This window comes from Chlorocebus sabaeus, chromosome 6 (assembly GCF_047675955.1).
Source record: "Chlorocebus sabaeus isolate Y175 chromosome 6, mChlSab1.0.hap1, whole genome shotgun sequence".
Classification (NCBI taxonomy): domain Eukaryota; kingdom Metazoa; phylum Chordata; class Mammalia; order Primates; family Cercopithecidae; genus Chlorocebus; species Chlorocebus sabaeus.
Window position 1 is genome coordinate 44,768,816 of NC_132909.1, and position 23,695 is coordinate 44,792,510.

At 54.5% G+C, this 23,695-nt stretch overlaps 1 protein-coding gene across 3 annotated transcripts; it reads left to right on the forward strand.

The window, feature by feature from the left end:
• Positions 1-2,959: 2,959 nt before the first annotated feature.
• Positions 2,960-21,333, forward strand: PDE4C (phosphodiesterase 4C). Of its 3 annotated transcripts, none has more exons than XM_073016796.1 (15): positions 2,960-3,141; positions 6,771-6,962; positions 7,768-7,804; positions 7,887-7,960; positions 8,184-8,236; positions 8,597-8,709; positions 8,793-8,886; positions 10,049-10,212; positions 10,408-10,506; positions 10,944-11,108; positions 11,194-11,293; positions 12,594-12,748; positions 15,754-15,876; positions 17,022-17,139; positions 17,687-17,804. In XM_073016796.1, the coding sequence occupies exons 1-15, from the start codon at positions 2,996-2,998 to the stop codon at positions 17,698-17,700; spliced, it is 1,647 nt and encodes a 548-aa protein (XP_072872897.1). In that variant the 5' UTR covers positions 2,960-2,995; the 3' UTR covers positions 17,701-17,804. The 3 variants fall into 3 exon arrangements, with proteins under 3 accessions (XP_072872897.1, XP_037848143.2, XP_037848145.2); XM_037992215.2 differs by having other exon boundaries at positions 2,964-3,141; positions 17,022-17,204; positions 17,687-21,333; XM_037992217.2 differs by lacking the exons at positions 2,960-3,141; positions 6,771-6,962; positions 7,768-7,804; positions 8,184-8,236; positions 8,597-8,709 and having other exon boundaries at positions 7,928-7,960; positions 17,022-17,204; positions 17,687-21,333.
• Positions 21,334-23,695: the final 2,362 nt, after the last annotated feature.

Below are 23,695 nucleotides of genomic sequence, written 5' to 3' on the forward strand. Positions count from 1 at the left end.
GCAGATGCCTGTAATCCCGGCTACTCAGGAAGTTAAGGCAGAAGAATCGCTTGAATCTGGGAGGCGGAGGTTACAGTGAGCCAAGATCGCGCCACTGAACTCCACCCTGGGTGACAGAGTGAAACTGTGTCTCAAAAAAGTAAGGCCAGGGACAGTGTCTCACACCTGTAATCCCAGCACTTTGGGAGTCCGAGGCAGGTGGATCACTTGAAGTCAGGAGTTCAAGACCAGCATGACCAACATGGTGAACCCCATCTCTACTAAATACCAAAAAAAGAAAAAAAAAAATTAGCTGGGCATGGTGGCACATGCCTGTAATCCCAGCTACCTGGGAGGCTGAGGCAGGAGAATTGCTTGAGCCCAGGAAGTGGCGGTTTCAGTGAGCCGAGATTGCCCCATTGCACTCCAGCCTGGGCAACAGGAGTAAAACTCTGTCTCAAAAATAATAATAATAATAAATTAAATTAAATTAAAAATAAAAATAAAGGCACCAGACACTACTGGGCACCTCTGCAGGTCATGCAGTCATGCAGGGACGGAGTCAGGGTGGGGGTGCTTCTGTCCAAACCTCTTTCGACTTTTGTTCTTTACCCAGCGGGGCTTGGAGAGCGTCCCAGGGTCAGGTAGGAGCGAGACTCTGAACGCTGAGTCCTGGCTCTGTGGCCACCCCTTGCTGTGACTCTTTCTCCATCCAAACAGCTTTTAATTAACACCTTCTTGTTAGCACTGTTAATAAAATATTTAAAATTAAATCTATGAATGAAACATTAATAGTAAAACTATTGATAAAATATTAATGTGGGAGTCGCTCCTGGGACTACAGAGGGGATGAAGTGAGTTAACACATCCAGTGTGGGAGAACCCAGGCTGGGAAGAACAGCGCCTGTCCGGGTTCAAATGACCCCAGTCTTGCACCTTATGGCTGTGTGTCCTTGGGCAAATGACTGTGACTCTCTGTGCCTCAGTAGCCCAATCCTCGAAATGGGAACAGTAGTCCACATTTTGCAGGTTTCGTCTGAAAATCCAATGATTTTTCCCTTCACTGCTGTTGGCTGAGTGCTGCATGTTTTTGAGGCACTCAGTTTATATCATTTTGTTTAGTCTTAGCCTCCTATTTTATGTCTTTGACTTTGGGGGAGGGGCTGAATCTCTGTGCCTTGGTTTCTCCTTGGGGACATGTAACTATTGTCACTTCTCTCACAGTGGCGGGGAGGTGGTGTCAAGACTGCTCAGGCCTTGGCTCCAGTATCCCCACTAGGACAATCCTAGCAGCCTCTGTCCCCTAGGGATGGCTATAATTAGGTCTGGCCCCAGCAGCCACGATGGTATTTTTGTCTTGGGGACAGCGAGGTCTGGTTCCCACCAGGTGTCTGGTTGCAAGGCTGTGGGGGTTAGGGGGGCTTCCTGGCCAGATACCTGAGGCTCTCTGTCTTTCTGGGCTGTGTGTCTCCTCCTCTGAGCCTCTGTTTTCCCATCTGTAGAATGGGGAGAATCTCATGTATCTGGCCTTAGCATGGTTGCCTCAGGATCTCCTATAGGAGCCCTGATCAACGGGCTTCTCTAGGACTGCCGGAAACGTGGGTACCATATCTGGGGACACCAAGACTGAGGCAGCCCCCCAGGGGGAAGGCCCAGGCTGAGAGCCAGAGGTCATTCCACAGCAAGGGGCATGGTCAGGCCTCAGTTGCTGGGAGGTCCCTTGGGCCTCTGCCCGTGAATGGTTTTCTCTAGGTCCCTCCTCCTTGTGTGACACATGCTAAGCCTTGGTTTCCTTTTCTGTAGAGTGGAACAGGGCCAGCCTGACTCCAGCATTCCAACGGTAGAGCACCTGGTACAGACTCTGGGAATCCTCCCAGACACTGACCAGAGGCCCCCCCAAGTCCTGGGACAGTGAGGTCCTCCGAGGGCAGGGGTGTGCGGCTGAGGCTTCACAGGACGGAAGACTTGGCAGAGGTGGTGTGCGGATGTTTGTCTAGGAGGAGACAGCAGGAGAGGCGAAGGCATCCAGAGACAGGGCCTGGGGAATGTCAGAGCAGGTGGGGGATCACGTGGGGACTCGTGTGGAGGGGTGCTGGGAGAGGGGACCTGAGTTTGAGTCTCGCTGCCCTGCAACAAAGACCCATGCCTGTGACTGCTTCCATGGAAGCCTCAGTTTCCCCACTTGGCAAAGGATTAAGGGTTTGTAGTTTCTGGTGGGCTGTTGGGTGGCACTGGGCCTCAGTTTCTCCATCTGGAAAATGGGTAGAGGAGGATTAGAAACATTGAGTGGGATCGGACATTGGCAAACTCTATACCTTGGTGACGACCTCATAATGGAAGGTAGGACAGCTGTTTCTCTGGGTACCTTGCTTTCTGACTCCCTCATTGTACACTTTTTAGCAGTTATTGGCCCAGCAAGCTGCACTAACCAGGGGCGTGCAGAGGAAGGCTGAGTAAGATCCAGGCTCTGAGATCTTAGGGGCAGCCCCCTAAAGAAGTGCAGTTGGGCCAGGTGCAATGGCTCACACCTGTAAGTCCAGCACTTTGCGAGGCTGAGGCAGAAGGATCACTTGAGTCCGGGAGCTCGAGACCAGCCTGGGCAACATAAGGAGACCCCCCCCCCCCCATCTCTCCAGAAAATACATTAGCCCGGGCGTAGTGGTGTGCATCTGTAGTCTCAGCTACTCGGGAGGCTGAGGTAGGAGGATCCCTTGAGCCCAGGAGGTTGAGGCTGCAGTGAGCTAGGACTGTGCCACTGCACTCCAACTTAGGCAACACATGGAGATCCTGTCTCAAAAAAAAAAAAAAAAAGAAAAGAAAAAGTAAGGAGCGGAGAGTTGCGTCTGACTCTGTGCCTCGGTTTCCCCCTTTGTCTCGGGGGTCGTCAGGGAGCCGCCCGTCGCGAGGCGGGGCGGATGCGCCCTTTGCCCCCTCCCCGCTGGGCCCCGCCCCCGCAGCTGTCCAGAAAAGGTCCCGCGCAGCCAGCGCTCGGTCCAGCCTCCACGCGGTCCTGGCAATGCAGGGCCCCCCCGCGCCCGCCCCGGCCCCGGGGCCCAGTTCCCCTCGGGGATCCCCGCGCGGCTCCCCCGGGCTCTTCAGGAAGCTTTTGGTGAATCAGAGCATCCGCCTGCAGCGGCGCTTCACGGTGGCCCATCCGCTGTGGTGAGGCGGGACAGAGGGCCTGGCGGGGTCACCGGGACGCCCGGTGTGGAGGTGGGAAGGGCAGGGACAGGGACAAGGGCAGGGACAGCTGGGGCCAGGGCCGGAGTCAGGGCATGGACGCTCTGCCTCTCCCTCGCTTTCTCTGTATCTCTCTCCCCCTACCCTACTCTACTTTTGTCTCGCAGTTGGTGACTCTGTCTCTCTCTGTCTCTGTCTGTCTCCACCCGCTGCCTGGATATAGGCCCAGGGGACCAGCCGTCTGTCTCCTTCCAGCTGTGAGGCCCAGAGTGGGACGGGCTGAGGCTCACGTCTCCTCCTGACCCTCGCCGGCCTAGGGCAGGCAGGCTGTGCGTCCTGGCAATGGGAGGAAGGGGAAGGGGCACTTCTCCCCTTGGCGCCCCCTCCCACCACCATTTCGTCCCAGTGCCAGCAAAGAGATGCCCTGGGGGCCTCACAATGAACTCTGGGTGTCCACGGAGGAAGACCTGAATTGAGGGGGTTTTCGAGGCAGGGCATTCGGGAGTCCCAGGATGAGCGCGCGCCCGTGCCCCGCAGCTGCTTGCGCTGCATCCTCTAAGCACTCGGTCCACCCCTCCTCTGGGTTCGAATCCCTGCCTTTCCAGAAACGACTGTGACCTCGTGGGGAGGGGTGGGGGCGAGGCTGGGGTCCGGAGTGGGGCTTGTGGGCGCCGACTGTGACTGGCATCCTGCGCTCGGTCCGCGCCGAATTGGCACCCACTTGGTAAGTTTGGCATCCAAAGGCTGAGAGGGGAGGGAGGTCCCTCTGCAAGGTCATAGCTGGGGTTGGAGGGAGAAGGCATGATCGTGGTTCCTGGTGGTTTCATTTCAGCCAGGGAGTGGGGGAGTGGGGGTTCTGTGTCCTGGTGAGCGACCTCGGGGGACCGAACACGAGGGAAGCACGGTCACTTCTGAAGGCGCTGGAGAGAGTGCAAGGACGTCGAGGGCGCGTCACGGGTACCCAGAAGTGAGGATGAACGAGGGCGGGCCCCGCGCCGGCCGGACCCGAACCCAAGTCCGAGCCTCTCAGGCTCAGTTTACCCCCCGGCCAATGGGCAGCCGCGCCGTTCCCACAGCCGGGGGGCCCTACCCCCGCGCCGCCCGCGTCATGGAACCACAGCCTGACCCCGCCGCTCCTGGCTAAGTTTAGAGCAGAAAGAAAAACAGCCTCCCCCGCCCCAAGAAAACCCGGGCCCAGCTCTTAACCCTCTGCGCCCGGGATCCGGATTTGCACACCCTGTGGCCGCTCCTGGCCTCAGTTTCCCTATTTGTCCATAGACGCGCTTTTCTGGAACCCTTGGGGAGAGGCGAGAGGGGTAGGGGGCCGCAACCCGCATGCCTGCCCCTCGAGGGGCAGATTTGGGGTATCCGCCGCCTCCAGCCCTCCCCTAAGAGCGTCTCCCATTGCGCCACAGCGCCCACGGCGCACCCCAAACCGGCCAGGGAAGGGTTAAGAAGCCCCGCCCCCTCGGCTGGCCGGGGGATCATCCCAGTCCCGCTAAACCCGCTGGAGTCGGACGGAACTGGCCGAGCGCGGCCGGTCTTAGTCGGAGATGCCCGAACTAGCCCCCGTGTAGCCGGACGTGACCGAACATGCCCGACCCGGCCCGAGCGTCACCCGGACTTGTTCGAAGCAGACCGAGCGTAACCGGACTTAGACGAACAAGATCGAACTTATCCGAACTCTCCCGAGCTTAATCGGACGTAGCCGAATTCTCCCGAACTCATCAAACAAACTCTTCGGGACGAAGTCCAATTCGACGTGATCAGACCCAATTCAGACCCGGTCATATTTGACCAAATGCTGCCGAATCCCTCACCTCTACCTAGATCTGAGCCTACGCGGGGGTGCTGACCCAGCCCGTGGACGGGGATAGGGTGACCTTTGACCCAAAAGTCATGGCCGGGACCAGCTGGACACTGGCCCTCGGCCGGGAACTGCGAGTCTCGGGCGGTCCCCGTTGTCTTCCTGTCGGTGCTGCTTCCGCCCGCCCTTCTTGAAAACCCTACCTGCAGATCACCACCTTCTCTTGGGCCTCAGTACTTGCCCTATGCCCTTTCTCTGACCTGTGACCGCAAAGAGGAGGGGCTAGAGGGTGTGGCCAGAGGGAAAGACAGGGTCTGAGGATAGAACGGGACAAGTAGTGTGGAGAAGGAGGAGAGTGCTCCGGGCAGAGGGCACGGCCTGTGCAGACCCGGAGGTGCAAGAGAACAGGCGGAAGGTTCAGGCTGAAGATGAAGTGGAGGAGTGGGGGAGCCTAGGGCAGGACCTGGTTAGCTGGGGGCGTGGTCGACGGCCGTGGGGCGGAGCCTTATGGGCTGAGGGTGGAGCCTGGAACGCTGGGGGCGTGGCAGGTGGCCAAGGGTGTGGTCAAGTTGGCTCTCTAGACTAAGGCGCACGCAGGAGCTAGGCAGAACCCCGGCCTTCTCCAGGTAGAAGAGTCCAAGAAGCTGTTTCCAGTTCACGTGTTCACCATGTGAGCTAGATCTCAGTTTGTCCCTTTGCAATATGGTTATCCTGTCGCAGTCGTTGGATGTTCGGTTGTAACTCCCTCAAAGAGCTCTTGGGGATGGGCTACATCACGCACATGTTAGAAACAGGGGAGGCCGGGTGCAGTGGCTCGTGCTTGTAATCTCAGTACTTTGGAAGGCCCAGGCAGGCAGATCACTAGGTCAGGAGTTCAAGAGCAGCCTGGCCAACATGATGAAACCCCGTGTCTAGTAAAAATACAAAAATTAGCCGGGCGTGGTGGTGCGCACCTGTAATCCCAGCTACTTGGGAGGCTGAGGCAAGAGAATTGTGTGAACCCGGGAGGCGGAGGTTGCAGTGAGCTGCGATTGTGCCCCCACTGCACTCCAGCGTGGACAACTGCACTCCAGCACTGCCAACAGAGCGATACTTCATCTCAAACCCCCCCCAAAAAACAGAATGAAAAGAAACAGGGGAGGCCTGGTGCGGTGGCTCACTCCTGTAATCCCAGCACTTTGGGAGGCAGAGGTGGCAGGATTATTTGAGGCCAGAAGTTCAAGACCAGCCTGGGCAAAATAGTGAGACCTGGTCTCTACAAAAAATTTAAAAGTTACCCGGGTGTTGGGGCGTGCTCCTGTAGTCTCAGCTACTCAGGAGGTTGAGGCTGGAGGATGGCTTGAGCTTAGGAGATTGAGGCTGCAGTGAGCTAGGATCATACCACTGCACTGCAGCCTGGGTGACAGAGTGGGGCCCTGTCAAAAAAAAGAAAAGAAAAGAAAGAAAGAAAGAAAGCGAGAGAGAGAGAGAGAGAAAGAATGAGAAAGAGAAAAAAGAAAGAAAGAGAGAAAAATAAAAGACACAGGGTGGTTGAGGTCCAGAGAAAGTCAGTACCTGTCTATGACCACACAGCCACTTTGAGGAAGATCTGGAACTGAGGTCCTGGAGTCCAGTGTAGACTCGAAGACCAAAGTGTGAGGGGTGCAGTTTCCTGAGGGTGCAGCTGGGGTCAGGTGAACAAGCTGGAAACCACACTTGCCTGACTGCCAAGTAGCTTCAGGGAGGAGGCACCAGACAAGGTGGCCACGACCCGGCACCCAATTGTCATGACCCTCGTCTCTGACCATGTCTTCTCTCCTTTCAGCTTTGACCTGGAAAATGGGCTCTCATGCGGGAGGAGGGCCCTGGACCCTCAGTCCAGCCCTGGGCTGGGCCGGGTCATGCAGGCTCCAGTCCAGCACAGCCAGCGGCGCGAGTCCTTCCTGTACCGCTCAGATAGTGACTATGAACTCTCACCCAAGGCCGTGTCTCGGAACTCCTCTGTGGCCAGTGACCTGTGAGTCTGGGGCTGGTGGAATGACACCTCCTCTACGCTCCCTCCTTCCTTTGTTCCTCTATTCAGCAAGTTCCTTCAAGTAGCCATTTAAGGAAGGTTTTGAAGTTCAGGTAGGAGTTTGCCAGGCAGCTCATTTATTCAATCAAGTGTGTAGAGAACTCTGCCTTTTGCTGGGGTGGGGGTGGTAATCCAAAAACATTAAGGTCGGCCGGGCACGGTGGCTCACGCCTGTAATCCCAGCACTTTGGGAGGCCGAGGTCGGCGGATCACTTGAGGTCAGGAGGTCAGGACCAGCCTGGCTAACATGGTGAAACCCCATCACTACTAAAAAATACAAAAATTAGCCAGGTGTGGTGGTCCATGCCTGTAGTCCCAGCTACTCAGGAGGCTGAGGCACAAGAATCGCTTGAACCCAGGAGGTGAAGGTTGTAGTGAGCCGAGATGGTACCACTGCACTCCAGCCTGGGCGAAAGAGCAAGACTATGCCTCAAAAAACAAACACATTAAGGCTAATTAGCAGCAAATGAAGAAATACTTTGACCTTCCTAGTGGGCATAATGAAAAGGGAAATACCTCCTTGCCCCTGGGACTCAGTTTCCCCATTTATGAGATGCCGATAAAGTGAGTGAATGGTTGGAGGGGCTGTGGTGGGTCTGAGGGAGAGTCGCATGAAGGGAGCCCAGGGACTAAGAAGGCGCCCGGAGGAGAAGTCCTGAGAACAGGAACCCCTCAGCTGAGGGTATGTGGTGTGGGTAAAAGCTGGAAGATGGGAGAGAACTCTTCCTGATGGCACGTCTCCTCGCAGACATGGAGAGGACATGATTGTGACGCCCTTTGCCCAGGTGGGTGTCCCCCGCCCTCCCTGCCCTGACCCCCTCCGGATCTGGCCTCTCCTTCCCACCGCCTACCACCTCCTCCCAACAGGTCCTGGCCAGTCTGCGGACGGTTCGGAGCAACGTGGCGGCCCTTGCCCGCCTGCAATGCCTAGGAGCAGCCAAGTAGGTAGAGGGCGGGGCGGGGAGGGGGCGGGGCCGGCAGAGACAAGGTGGGCGGGGAGGGGCGGGGCCAGCAGACGACGGAGGCGGGGCCTGGCGGAAAGCGGGCTGCAAATTGAGGCTGGGACTCCGGCGCCTAAGGGTGGGCTTGAGGGGCGGGGCCTGGAGGACTTGGGGTCTGTGCGAGATGGCCGGAGCAGCCACGCCTGAGGCTGCTCTACCGCAGGCAGGGACCCGTCGGAAACCCTTCATCCAGCAATCAGCCCCCTCCGCCTGCAGGTAAAGTACCTGTTCCTTCCCTCCCCTGCTGAGGACAACTGGGAGCTTCCTTTACGTAGTGACCTCCCCAGTCCATGAGCCCTTAGACTGGGGCTAAATTGTAGCCCCGCCCCTGCAAAAACAAACAATAACGCCCTCGGGGATGGACCCCACCACACCCATATTACAGACGAGGAGGCTGAGGCCCAGAGATCTCGTGGTCACACAGCCACTCGGGGGACAGATCTGGAACTTGGGTCCAGGAGTCCTGGGTGGCCCCCGTGGGAACAGTTTCAGGGTCCAGATGCAGAGACGAAAGCGTGAGAGGCGTGGGGTCCCTGAGCGGGGGTGGGGCAGGCCCCTGACTGCCTCGGCTCCCAGAGGACACGGGGCAGAAGCTGGCATTGGAGACGCTAGACGAGCTGGACTGGTGCCTGGATCAGTTGGAGACGCTGCAGACCCGGCACTCGGTGGGGGAGATGGCCTCCAACAAGGTGAGGTGGGGCAGATCGCTGAGCTCACCTGCCTCGGCCCACGGTACCCCATCATCACTGTCTTCACCTTCCCTCCCCCCCAGTTCAAGCGGATCCTAAACCGGGAGTTGACCCACCTGTCCGAAACCAGCCGCTCCGGGAACCAGGTGTCCGAGTACATCTCCCGGACCTTCCTGGGTGAGCTTTGTTGAGTCACTGCCTGGACGATATTATAGGAGTACTAAGAAGCAAGAGAAAGAAATATTTCTATTATAGACCTCAGTCCGGGGGAGATACAGCCTGACACAGACACCTTCAGCCCCATGAGTCAGGGCTGGATCAGAGGGAGGAACAAGGGGAACTTCCAGGAGCAGGGGACATTAAAGCTAGGGTTTTGAAGCATGAGTAGAAATTTGCCTAGGAGGAGATGGAGGGAACCAGACACCAGCTTGGGAGATGGAAAGGACACTAGGCTGTTTGGGGGGAAATGCTGAGCCCCAGGCACCCCGGGGCCATGCCTAGCAGAAGAGTTTACTGAAATCAGCTGTGAACAGAGGAGAGGGGTAGGTAGCTACAGGCAAGACAGGATTTTTTTTTTTTTTTTTTGATACAGTTCACTTTGTTGCCCAGGCAGGAGTGCCATAGTGCAATCTCAGCCATTGCAACCTCCGCCCCCCGGGTTCAAGCAATTCTCCCACCTCAGCCTCCCGAGTAGCTGGGGTTACAGGTGCCCGCCACCATACCTGGCTAATTTTTGTATTTTTAGTAGTGATGGGGTTTCACCATATTGCTCAGACTGGTCTTGAACTCCTGACCTCAAGTGATCCGCCCACCTCGACTTCCCAAAGCACTGAGATTACAGGTGTGAGCCACCGCATCCGGCCGACAGGGTCTTTACCCTGAACTTACTTTGGTTCCTGTAGAAAGGGAAATAGGGGCCGGGCGCGGTGGCTCACGCCTGTAATCCCAGCACTTTGGGAGGCCGAGGCGGGCGGATCACGAGGTCAGGAGATCGAGACCATCCTGGCTAACACGGTGAAACCCTGTCTCTACTAAAAATACAACAAATTAGCCGGGCGTGGTGGCGGGCACCTGTAGTCCCAGCTACTCGGGAGGCTGAGGTGGGAGAATGGCGTGAACCCGGGAGGTGGAGCTTGCAGTGAGCCGAGACTGCGCCACTGCACTCCAGCCTGGGTGACAGAGCGAGACTCCATCTCCAAAAAAAAAAAAAAAAAAAAGAAAAAAAAGAAAAAAGGAAGGGAAATAGGTTGATCCTGGGGTTTGGCAAAGTTCAGGTCCTGAGGCCAGGCCCCAACAGGCGAAATCGGCTTCTGTAAGCCTCACCCTGGCCCATCTGCAGACCAGCAGACTGAGGTGGAGCTGCCCAAGGTGACCGCTGAGGAGGCCCCACAGCCCATGTCCCGGATCAGTGGCCTACATGGGCTCTGCCATGGTGCCAGCCTCTCCTCAGCCACTGTCCCACGCTTTGGGGTCCAGACTGACCAGGAGGAACAGCTGGCCAAGGTGGGTCCTCAACCACAATGCCAAGATCAAGGTTTGGTCCTTGGCTCTGTCTGGATGCCCTAGCTTGGGCCTGTTTGCCCACCTATATACTGGACAGTTGGGGCTCACTGTGGGACCTGGGGTGGGCGGATGGAGGCTCTAGAGTCTGGGGAAGTTGGGCTGGGGTTAATTAAGCTCCAGTCCTTCACATCTTAGGAGCTAGAAGACACCAACAGGTGGGGACTTGACGTGTTCAAGGTGGCGGAGCTAAGTGGGAACCGACCCCTTACAGCTATCCTATTCAGCATTTTTCAGGTACCTACCCTGCCCTTGGCTTCCAAGGAAAAACTCCTGGGGTTTCCTTCACCACTTCCTACCCTAGACCTCAGGGACACTCATTTTTCAAATCCTTTCTGACATTTCTGAAGGGGATAATTTGAGCAGGGTATTGAAGGATGAATAGGAGTTCACGCAGATGAACAGTTCATTGTCCAGAAGCCTCAGCCCTGGCCCCTGGCCCTGAAGAGGAGAGAAATCTGGAGAGAAGAGCTGGACACAGACATCCCCAGTCCTGTAGGGTCAGGGATGGACCACCAAAGAACACAGAGTGGAGGAGTTCAGGAGAGCAGGGAGGGCGTCTCAGAGGAGTGGGTGCTTGAGGCATGGATAGGAGTTCAGAAGAGAGGAGTAGGAACAGCGTGTGCTGCAGCCCCAAGACCAAGGCCCTGAGGCCAGGATCTGTGATGGACCAGGAGCGGGACCTGCTGAAGACATTCCAGATCCCAGCAGACACACTGGCCACCTACCTGCTGATGCTGGAGGGTCACTACCATGCCGATGTGGCCTATCACAACAGCCTACATGCTGCCGATGTGGCCCAGTCTACGCATGTGCTGCTGGCTACACCTGCCCTTGAGGTACTGCGCTACGACTGCAGGCAGGCGGGCGGGTGCAGGGCCCAGACAACCCGCCCCTCATCACCTGTGCTCTCTGCCTGCTCAGGCTGTGTTCACAGACTTGGAAATCCTGGCTGCCCTCTTTGCAAGCGCCATCCATGATGTGGACCATCCTGGGGTCTCCAACCAGTTTCTGATTAACACCAGTAAGTAGGAGTGGGAAGTGGGTGCAGGAGGTGAGGCAGACCCCGCCTCCACCCTGTCTACCAGGTGATCTCAGGGGGTTCCCATCTATCCTGAACCCAGTCTCCCTGTCTATGAAATGACTATCACAGTCTTCCCTCCCTTCAGGGGCTTGGAGCAGGTCTGGGTGCACAGTAGGTGCTCAATAAATGACAGAATAATGAGCTGTGGCAGAGCTGATCTGGTTCCACCAAGGTCTTTATTTATTTATTTTTTAAGACAGGGTCTTGCTCTGTCACCCAGGCTGGAGTGCAGTGGTGCGATTTCGGCTCTCTGCAATCTCTACATCCCAGGTTCAAGCGATTCTCTAGCCTCAGACTCCCGGAGTAGCTGGGATTACAGGTGCGCGCTACCATGCCCGGCTAAGTTTTGTATTTTTCATAGATACAAGGTTTCGCTATGTTGCCCAGGCTTGTTTCAAACTCCTGGTGTCAAGCGATCTGCCTGCCTCAGCCTCCCAAAGTGCTGGGATTACAGTCATAAGTCACCACGCCTGGCCACTTCCACCAAGATCTTAAAGTTTAGGATCATATGAGGAATCTGAAAAACTCGGTTGACAGGCAATTATTGGGCACCTTCTGTGTATAAGCCCTGGAGTGCTGGGGGTGAGAGTGGAGGCCCCTCACTCAAAGGGCCTAGAGTCCAATAAGACAAAGACTCAGTTGTTTATTTAACCAGCACTGAGAGACTGGGCATCATAGCTCACACCTGTAATCCCAACACTGTGGGAGGCCAAGGCGGGAGGATTGCTTGAGTTCAGGAGTTCGAGACCAGCCTGGGCAATACAGTGAGACCCTGTCTCTCCAAAAAATAAAAAAAAAATTAGCCAAGTGTGGTGGAACACACCTGTAATCCCAATTACTCAGGAGGCTGAGATGGGAGGATCACTTGAGGCCGGGAGGTTGAGGCTGCAGGGAGCTGTGATTGCACCACTGTGCTCCAGCCTGGGTGACAGCAAGACCCTGTCTCTAAAAAACCAACCAACCAACAAACAAAAAAACATTACTGAGTACTCACTGTCTCTGGCCATAGTGGGTCCGTGAGGAGCCTTCCCAGTCTTGGGTAGGCAGAGCCAAACACAGATACCCCTGGCCCTGCAGTCAGGGAAGGGTCAGGGACATGGATGGTTTCTTACAGGAGGGCATGCTAGAGTTGGGCCTTCAATGCATGGGTAGGAGTTTGCTAAGGATTTCCGAAAGCTGCTTTTGGGTAGAGTGGGTGGGGTGGGTGGATCTTGGGGCTCTCAGTCCCATATCCCCGCAGACTCAGAGCTGGCGCTTATGTACAATGATGCCTCCGTGCTGGAGAACCACCACCTGGCTGTGGGCTTCAAGCTGCTGCAGGCAAAGAACTGCGATATCTTCCAGAACCTCAGCACCAAGCAGCGACTGAGTCTGCGCAGGATGGTCATTGACATGGTGAGGCTAGGGCAGTAATCGGGGAGGGAGGGGTAGAGGGGAGGGGGGCATCCTTCTCATCTGCCAACAGCAGGGTGGGGTAATATTAGCATGGCCGGTGGTTCATCCAGACCCAGGCATGTCCTCACTCTGAGTCTGAGCTTCCTCATCTGTGAAATGGAACAGTGGGGCCAGGAGCGGTGGCTCATGCCTGTAATCCTAGCACTTTGGGAAGCAGAGGCAGGCAGATCACCTGAGGTCACGAGTTCGAGACCAGCCTGGCCAATATGGTGAAACCTCGTCTGTACTAAAAATACAAAAATTAGCTGGGCGTGGTGGTGCGCATCTGTAATCCCAGCTACTCGGGAGGCCGAGGCAGGAGAATTGCTAGAACCCAGGAGGCAGAGGCTGCAGTGATCTAGTGAGCTGAGATTGTGCCACTGCACTTTAGCGTCAGCAACAGAGTGAGACTCCATCTCAAAAAAAAAAAAAAGAAGGGACAGTAACTGCCCAAACCCCAGGCCCTCTGCTGGGCTCTGCAGATCCTGGCTGTACGCAGGTGATATGGAAACTGTTTCTGGGGTCTCAAGTGCAACTTTGCTGAGCCTTAAATTTGGCATATCTGGGTTGGGCACAGGCTCACGCCTGTAATCCCAGCATTTTGGGAGGCTGAAGTGGGCAGATCACTTGAGGTCAAGAGTTCGAGACCAGCCTGACAAACATGGTGAAACCCTCGTCTCTACTAAAAATACCAAAATTAGCCAGGCGTGGTGGTGGGCACCTGTGATCCCAGTTACTTGGGAGGCTAAGGCAGGAGAGTCACTTGAACCCAGGAGGTGGAGGTCGCAGTGAGCTGAGATTGCACCATGGCACTCCAGCCTTAGTAACAGAGTGAGACTCTGTCTCAAAAAAAGGAAAAATCATTAAGCAGCCAGGCATGGTGGCTCAGGCCTGTAATCCCAGCACTTTGGGAGGCTGAGGCAGGTGGATCATGAGGTCAAGAGATCAAGACCATCCTGGCCAACATGGTGAAACCCCGTCTCTACTAAAAATACAAAAATTAGCCAGGCGTGGTGGCACGCGCCTGTAATCCCAGATACTCAGGAGGCTGAGTCAGGAGAATCACCTGAACTTGGGAGGCGGAGGTTGCAGTGAGTGGAGATAGCGCCACTGCACTCCAGCCTGGCGACACAGCAAGACTCCGTCTCAAAAAAAAAAAAAAAAATTAAGCACATCTGTCCATTTGATTTTTTTTTTTTAAAGTAGGGGCACATCAGTAGGTTTTGGGGTCTCATGCCTCATTAATGCATTTAACAAGCATTTATTGAGCACCTATTATGTGCTTGATCTGTGCAAAGACAGTTCCGGCCTTTATGAAATTCATGATCTGTAGGGCAGATGGCCACAGAGGTGGTAGCTGTGACTAGGGACCTGCATGCAGAGCGGTGAGGAGGGAGGTTCAAGGTGCTTTCAGAGCCCAGACCAGCCAAAGAGATCAGAGAGGGGTTCCTGGAGAGGGAGCATTAAAGCCAGGATGTGCAGAATGAGGAAGACTACAGGATGGGGAACTGTGTTCCCAGGGGTGGGAACCACATGGGAGGACTACAGGCGCGCACCTCCATGCCCAGCTAATTTTTGTATTTTTAGTAGAGATGAGGTTTCACCATGTTGGCCAGGCTGGTCTCGAACTCCTGACCTCATGATCCACCCACCTCGGCCTCCCAAAGTTCTGGGATTACAGGCATGAGCCACCGCACCTGGCGGTCATTCTGGTTTTTAAACATCTGTGCCCAGAGTTAAAAACAGCCCTCCAAGGCTGGGCATGGTGGATCACGCCTGTAATCCCAACACTTTGGGAGGCCAAGGCAGGTGGATCACGAGGTCAGGAGATCGAGACCATCCTGGCTAACATGGTGAAACCCCGTCTCTACTAAAAATACAAAAAATTATCTGGGCACAGTGACACGCACTTGTAATCACAGCTACTCAGGAGGCTGAAGCAGGAGAATCACTTGAACCCAGGAGGCAGAGGTTGCAGTGAGCCGAGATTACACCACTGCACTTCAACCTGGGTGACAGAGCAAGACTCCATCTCACAAAAATAAAATAAAATAAAATAAAATAAAAAAAATAAAATAAAATAAAATATAAAATAAAATAAAATAAAATAAAATAAAATAGAAAGAAAAAAGAAAGAAATAGCTCTCCAGGGCACATGGCAGCCACATGGAAGTTTGAGGGGTATGAAGTCACATCCCTCCCCACAGTGAGCTGCAAACTCCCTTGCAGCTTTGGACAAGGTCCTCCAGCTGCCAGAGGCCCTCAACCTCCTCGGTCTCACCTCCATCTCTCTTGAGCTCACTTCTTCCAGCCACAACCACCCCTTCTAGGTTCCTCTTATGTACGCAACTCTTCCAGTCCCTTTGCACAGACCTCATCCTCCACGCTGTCCTCAGGTACAACTCACCTTAGCACGTAAGCATCCCTGTGGGATCAGAATTGGGGTTGGAGGAGGCTGGAAGGGTCAACAGAGGCATCCTAGAGGATGGATTATTTGAAAAGGGTTTTGAGGGATGAGTAGGAGTTGGGAAGTGGCATTCCAGGCAGAGGGAAAAACCTGGCTAAAGATCTGGAGGCTGTATTGGTTCTAGAGTTTGCTGTGACTCACTGAATGCCTACCTGACCCACCCACCCCACAGGTGGATTTCATTGATTACATTGCCCACCCACTGTGGGAGACTTGGGCTCACAAGTCCCAGACGCACAGGTTTGGTCACCTCCCCCCACACCCTGTCACACATGTAGAATTCTTGGCCAACCCAAACAACCTCCCAGAAGGGGCCCCTGACTGAGCCCCTCTTGTGAGCAGGGTTTGCAGTGAATGCAGTTCCATCCTCCCATTTCACAGATGAGTATGCTGAGGCCCAGAAGGCTGATTCTGAGCCGGAGTGGCATCTGGGAGTTGGGAGTGAGGGTCAGGGTGGGCAGGGTCCTTGCACCTGTCACCTTCCCTTGCCTGCCCCCAGGTGCTGGCCACAGACATGTCCAAACACATGAACCTCCTGGCCGACCTCAAGACCATGGTGGAGACCAAGAAGGTGACAAGCCTTGGCGTCCTCCTCCTGGACAACTATTCCGACCGAATCCAGGTGTGTAGCTGGGCGGGCCCCGGGGCCTCCTTTTTATATTTTAGTTTTGCTTTAAAAACAATTTTAGGGCCGGGCGCGGTGGCTCAAGCCTGTAATCCCAGCACTTTGGGAGGCCGAGACGGGCGGATCACGAGGTCAGGAGATCGAGACCATCCTGGCTAACACGGTGAAACCCCATCTCTACTAAAAACACACAAAAAAAAAACTAGCCGGGCGAGGTGGCGGGCACCTGTAGTCCCCGCTACTCGGGAGGCTGAGGCAGGAGAATGGCGTAAACCCGGGAGGCGGAGCTTGCAGTGAGCTGAGATCCGGCCACTGCACTCCAGCCCGGGCGACAGAGCAAGACTCCGTCTCAAAAAAAAAAAAAAAAAAAAAAAAAATTTTAACTAGGCCTCTTACACATTTAGTTTGAGTGAAGGCTGAGGGCAGTGGCTCACACCTGTAATCCTAACACTTTGGGAGGTTAAGGCGTGAGGATTGCTTGAGGTCAGGAGTTAGAGGCTGCAGTGAGGTGTGACTGCACCATTGTACTCTGGTCTGGGCAACAGAGTGAGACCCTGTCTCTTAAAATGAAAAAAAAAAAAAAAAAGAAATTAAAAAAAGAAGCCTGGCTCAGAGGCTCACACCTGTAATCCTGGCACTTTGAGAGGCTGAGATGGGCGGATCGCTTGAGCTCAGGAGTTCAAGACCAGCCTGGGCAACACCCTGTCTCTACAAAAATACAAAAATTAGCCGGGCATGGTGGCGCATGCCTATAGTTCCAGCTATTCAGGAGGCTGGGGTGGGAGGATCATTTGAGCCTGGGAGGCAGAGGTTGCAGTGAGCCAAGATCTCGCCACTGCACTCCAGCCAGGGTCACAGAGTGAGATCCCATCTCATTTAAAAAAAAAAAAATTGGAGGGGGCCTCCATTTTCGCAATTCTCATTTAGCTTCATTTATGAAGTGCCGACTGTATGCTAAACTTGAAGAAATGTCAAGAGTCTAAGTGGTCAAGCCTATGCCTTAACCACTTCTTCAGGTCTCAAGCCTCAGTTTCCCCACCTGTAAGATGAATGTGTCCATGGCACCAAGCCTGTCTGTGGGGGTGCCAGGTCCAGATGTGGCTGGGCCCCTCCAGTGCCCTCCCGAGCCTTGCTCTCTGTAGGTTTTGCAGAATCTGGTGCACTGCGCTGACCTGAGCAACCCCACCAAGCCGCTGCCCCTGTACCGCCAGTGGACAGACCGCATCATGGCCGAGTTCTTCCATCAGGGAGACCGCGAGCGTGAGTCGGGCCTGGACATCAGTCCCATGTGTGACAAACACACGGCCTCAGTGGAGAAGTCCCAGGTTGGCAGGGGACTGGGCTGAGCCAGTAGACACTGGGAGAGAGTAAAAGGGAGGGGCTGAGCCAACCCCATGAGCCCTGGCTTGGCCCTGGCTAGCTAGCCAGGGAGTGTGTCCTAAGGGTACTGTCTGGGCCGAGTTAGACCTGGGATCCATTCTCTCTGGGCTTCAGGGAGAGGGACATGCACTTCTGGGGTTTGGAAACATCTATTCTGGGTGACATGTGGGACCCTGGAGGGGCTTCCAGTCTGGGGGACATGTACATTCAGCCCTGTGGGGTCAGGGTTGGGGTTGGAGGAGACCAGAAGGGTTAAGGGAGGCATTCTAGACAGTGAGTTATTTGAAAAGGGTTTTGAAGGATGAGTAGGAGTTCGGAAGCGGCATTCCAGGCAGAGGGAACAACTTGGCTAAAGATCTGGAGGTTGGATTGAGTCTAGGGTTCACTGTGACTCACCAAATGCCTACCTGCCCAACCCCCGCCACAGGTGGGTTTCATTGACTACATTGCCCACCCACTGTGGGAGACTTGGGCTGACCTGGTCCACCCAGACGCACAGGACCTGCTGGACACGCTGGAGGACAATCGAGAGTGGTACCAGAGCAAGATCCCCCGAAGTCCCTCAGACCTCACCAACCCTGAGTGGGGCGGGCCTGACAGATTCCAGTTTGAGCTGACTCTGGAGGAGGCAGAGGAAGAGGAGGAGGAGGAGGAAGAGGACGGGGAAGAGACAGCTTTAGACAAAGAGGCCTTGGAGTTGCCTGACACTGAACTCCTGTCCCCGGAAGCTGGCCCAGACCCTGGGGACTTACCCCTCGACAACCAGAGGACTTAGGGCCAGCCCTGCGTGAACTGCAGGGGCAATGGATGGTGAATCCCTTTGGCTCTTGGCAGGCAGACTTTCCAGGAAGTGGCTCCATGTGGCTTCTGCTTCACTTTCCCACCCACTGAGGGAGACAATCAAGTTCTTAGTCATAGGTGGCTCTCAGGGTCTAACTGGAGGCACCTGGCTGGGGTCCACTCTGACCCCGGACTTGCCTAAAAGAGCTCTCCAAGGGGCAGCCTCTTATAATGCCCTTGGGATCTTTGTCCTGGGCTTCTATCCCTGCGAGGAGAGGTGCTGTCTGCTAGAGCCTCTAGCCCACCCTCTCCAGTGGTCACTCTTGAGCCACATCTGTCGCAATTATTTCCTTCTTTGTCAAATATGCATTGCCCATCTACTTCATACCAGCTTTATGCCTCCGTAGTAGCCCTGCACAAGGGGTGGGGGAGTCAGGAGACCATCCCAAAGGCATCTCACCGTCTTCCTCTACCAAGCAGCTCTCTGCAAGAGCATGGAAATGTGAGTGGGGAAATTTTCAGCACCAAAGCTTCATTCATACCCAATTTTGTTTCTGAAACTGTGGTAGGGGGCAGGAAGAGGAGCAGAAAAGAGGGGCTGGGCAAGGCATGGTGGCTCATGCCTATAATCCCGGCACTTTGGGAAGCTGAGGTGGGAGGATCACTTGAGCTCAGAAGTTTGAGACCAGCCTGGGCAATATAGCAAGACCCCCATCTCTGAAAAAAAAAAATTAGCCAGGCATGGCGGTGTGCACCTGTAGTCCCAGCTACTCAGAAGGTTGAGACAAAGAGGATCGCTTGAGCCCAGGAGTTGGAGGCTGAAGAGAGCTATAATTGTATCACTGCACTCCAGCCTGGGCAGCACAGCAAGATCCTGTCTAAAAGAAAAAAAAAAGACCGGGCGCAGTGGTTCACGCCTGTAGTCCCAGCACTTTGGGAGGCCGAGGAGGGTGGATCACGCAGTTGGGAGATCAAGACCATCCTGGCTAACACGGTGAAACGCTGTGTCTACTAAAAATACAAAAAATTAGCTGGGCATCATGGCAGGCGCCTGTAGTCCCAGCTACTGGGGAGGCTGAGGCAGGAGAATGGCATGAACCCCAGAGGCGGAGCTTGCAGTGAGCTGAGATCGTGCCACTGCACTCCAGCCTGGGCGACAGAGTGACACTCTGTCTCAAAAAATAAATATATAAATAAAAATAAAATTAAAAAAAGAAAAGAGAAGGAAAGGAAAGAGAGGGGGGCTCTGAGACTGAGCACAGTGGCCCATGCCTGTAATCCCAGCACTTTGAGAGGCTGAGGTGGGTGGATCACCTGAGGTTAGGAGTTCGAGACCAGTCTGGCCAACATGGTGAAACCCCATCTCTACTAAAAATACAAAAATTAGCTGGGCGTGGTGATGGGCGCCTGTAATCTCAGCTACTTGGGAGGCTGAGGCGGGAGAATCGCTTGAACTCAGATGGTGGAGGTTGAAGTGAGCCGAGATCGTGCCACTGCACTCCAGCCTGGGCAACAGAGCAAGACACTGTCTCAAAAAAAAAAAAAAAGAAAAAAAGAAAAAATTGCCAGGCCAGGTGGCTCACGCCTGCTTGTAATCCTAGCACTTTGGGAGGCTGAGTGGGGGTGGATCGCCTGAGGTCAGGAGTTCGAGATCAGCCTGGCTAACATAGTGAAACTCTGTCTCTACTAAAAATACACAAAATTAGAGATCGGGCGCGGTGACTCACGCCTGCAATCCCAGAACTTTGGGAGGCTGAGGTGGGCAGATCATGAGGTCAGGAGTTCAAGACCAGCCTGGCCAACACGGTGAAACCCCATCTCTACTAAAAATACAAAAATTAGCTGGGCGTGGTGGTGGGCGCCTGTAATCCCAGCTACTTGAGAGGCAGAGGCAGGAGAATCGCTTGAATCTGGGAGGTGGAGGTTGTGGTGAGCCGAGGTCATGTCATTACACTCCAGCCTGGGCGACAACAACAAAAAGAGGGGGCTCTGTGCCCGACATGTCTCTGAAGATTGATTTAACCTATGCACCAGTTGTTGCTTTAAGTCGCTGTATTTTCTGTCTTCGGTATCTGTGGATGTAGGAGCCCCCTGCTTTCTCTGTCCTCAGAACTCCATGCTGGGTCCCCCACATGTTGCTCCTTCCCTAGGACAGCAACAAAAACACACAATTTTCCCCTCCCTAGCGGGTCTCTAAGTCTCCTGATTCCTGAAACTGCCTCAGACTCCCCCTAGAGGGAGGGAGGCCCCTGAGGCTTTCTTGCCATCGTAGCCCCTTCTGGGCCTCCGTTTCCCCTCTGTAACCTGATCCTAGTACTTGGATAAACTCCGATTGGGGGTGGGGAGTTGTTGTCTGTTACCTACCTGAAATATCCTAGACATTTGGGGTACTGAGCATTTATCTGGGGTTAAATAAAATCTTTACATCTTAAGACATTCGATTGACCAAACTGAGCGTCCTGGCCATTTCACTAATGGGGAAACTGAGGCACAGAGCGGTCCTCTTGCCAGCACAAAGTCAAGCATCTGGGCGCCCAATATTAGCCAGCGGCGCCCCCTGGTGGCGCGCGTGGGAGACACGGCGGGGCGCGCTTCTCGGGGGTTGGCGGGTGGGTTGGAGGGGTTGCATCCTCCCGCCCTGATGGTCTCACTTACCGCACCTCGCCAGGAAGAGCTCGTCCTGCTGGTCGGGACTCCGAGCGTACTGGGAGCACCATGCCCAAGCCTAGGGTTCGATCCCCGCCTCCGGAAGCCTTAGTATCCATCCCTACCCTCTGCCTCCCTCTTCGCGTGCCTGAATATTTATACAAGATGCAGGCTTCATCACAGCCGCCCTTGGCTTCCAGAGCAGCTGGCTTCGTTCGTAAATATTATAACCACTCAGAATTCATCATCATCACAGTTAATGATAAAATTCCACAGTGCCAGAACTAAAAGTCATCCGGGTTCACGAACTTGGTGCATTTCCTTCCAGACTTTTAAAAGGCAGAGATTTAGGGAATTTTTTTTTCCAAGATTTTTCCCCCAGTCCCCTTACAAAGTAGTACGTGTTCGTTGTAGAAAATTTGGGAATAATGGAAATGTATAAAGAAGGAAATAAAATTCTGCTGTATCTCCACCCATAGATTATCTGCAGTATTTTGCCTTATTTCCCTCCATTTTTTCTACATCTGTTATAAGATATTCATATTTCTTTTCTTTCTTTCTCTCTCTTTTCTTTTTCTTTTTCGTTTTTTTTAGGTGGAGTATATTTAGTAGAAACGGGGTTTTAGCATGTTGACCAGGCTGGTCTTGAACTTCTGACCTGAGGTGATCCACCCGCCTCGGCCTCCCGAAGTGCTGGGATTACAGGCGTGAGCCACCATGCCTGGCTCCCCACTGGGTTTTTTTTTTTTTTTTTTTTTTTTGAGACGGAGTCTTGCTCTGTCACCCAGGCTGGAGTGCAGTGGCCGAATGTCAGCTCACTGCAAGCTCCGCCTCCCGGGTTTACGCCATTCTCTTGCCTCAGCCTCCCGAGTAGCTGGGACTACAGGCGCCCGCCACCTCGCCCGGCTAATTTTTTGTATTTTTAGTAGAGACGGGGTTTCACTGTGTTAGCCAGGATGGTCTCGATCTCCTGACCTTGTGATCCGCCCATCTCGGCCTCCCAAAGTGCTGGGATTAGAGGCTTGAGCCACCGCGCCCGGCCTGGGTTTTAAGTTAGTGTCTTCTTCCCCAAGAAGTCGTCCCTGGACCCGTATCTGGGATACTTTTTTTTTTTTTTTTTAATTTAATTTTTTTTTTTCTTGAGACTGAGTCTTCCTGTTATCACCCAGGCTGGTGTGCAGTGGTGGTGTGATCTCAGCTCACTGCAACCTCCGCCTCCCTGGTTCATGCGATTCTCATGCCTGAGCCTCCCAAGCAGCCTCCTGGGACAGGCACCAGCACACCAGGCTAATTTTTGTATTTTTAGCAGAGATGGGGTTTCACCATGTTGGCCAGGCTGGTCTCGAACTCCTGACCTCAAGGTCAAGAAGTGATCCTCCTGCCTTGGCCTCCCAAGGTGCTGGTATTACAGGTATAAGCCACCGCGCCTGGCCAGATTTTTATTTTTATTTGTCTAGTGTAGACGATAGGGTGGGGCCATGGGGAGGCCTCTGGACTTTCCTCTGAGTGGGGCCGGCCTGGAAGCCCAGCCCCTTCTCCCACCAGCTGTGTCTCTCCTGCCACACAGAAAATGCCCCAAGCCCACAGCCCCTCCCCCAGCTCAACCATTTCTAATTCCAGAGCCCAGTGCTGCTCTGGATAATCAAGGGCTTGCATTCTTTTTAAATTTAAATTAAGTAATTAATTTTTTGAGACGGGGTCTCACTCTGTCGTCCAGGCTGGAGTGCAGTGGCGCGATACGGTTTCCTACAGCCTCGACCTCCTGGGCTCAAGTGATCCTCCTACTTCAGCCTCGGGAGTAGCTGGGACCACAAGCACGCGACACCACACCCAGCTGATTTTGAAATTTTTTGTAGAAACGGGGCCTCCCTATGTTACCCAGGCTGGTTTCCAATTCCTGGGCTCAAGCGATCCTCCCGCCTTGGTCTCCCAAAGTGGTGGGATTACAGGCGTGAGCCGCCTCACCCGGCTATTTTTACTTTAAAATACTACGTCAGTGACAGAAGCTTTTGCACATTCTCGTGGCTCACTTTTCTCTTCCTGGGGAAAAAAAGGAAGGAGGTATTTCCGAGAGAACCACCCATGTAGGAAGCGTGCCTTTGGGCGATCAGGGAGCTGAGCAGCCTAAAACCTCCTCCCCTCCAACGAGGCCGCAGGCAAGGGCTTGGACCAGCTGCCCCGGAACCCCCCACAGAGCACGGACTACCGCGTGGGCGCGGAGGGCGGGGAGAATGGGAGGTGGATTTCTTTTTGATTTCTTTTTTGTTTTTCTGAATTTTCCCAATCTCTCCGCAGTGGATTCGTGATACTTTTATAGTCCGAGTGGGGGAGGAGGGAGCAACCACGTTACCCTAAAAAGAAAAAAAATAAATTTCCCAAATGCAAACGGTGCGGGGACATGGGGTTGGGCGTCCCAGTACTTCCAGGGCGTTGGGGGCGGGCTGGAGACGGGGTTGGCGGCGGCTGGGCCTCGAGGCGCTAAGTTATTCTGGTCTCTCCGCGCCTCCGCAGCTGGCGAGCTTTTTATAAACAGGACGAGTCACCCCCAACACACACACACTCCAGCCCCGCCTACTGGGAGGTGTGGGGGGAGAATCTAGGGGATCAGGACTCTCCAGGGGGCCACACACCCCTGGAGGGTTTGAAAGCTGGAGTAGAGGGCGCAGGAGACCCAAAGTGGGGGCTGGGGTTTCGGGCTCCTGCCCCCTCCCCAAATTCTGACTTCTTTCCCTGAAGATTTGGAGGAATAAACGATGGACCATCTTAGCTCCCAAAAGGCTCCATTTGCTTTCCCAGGATGGAGGGAGGGGCGTCTCCCAGCCCCCGGGTCTTTGAACCCAAGCATTGAAGGGCTGGAGGCTTCGGCTGGTGCCCTCCCTGTTTCCCGGGGCATTTACCGCAGGCTTTAAGGGGTTTCCAGGACAGGTCGCTTCTCTGTCCCTGCTAAACCTTTTCTTCGAATTTTCCTCTTGATGACGGGGCGCAGGGAGGGGAGGGGTTCCCAGAGAGT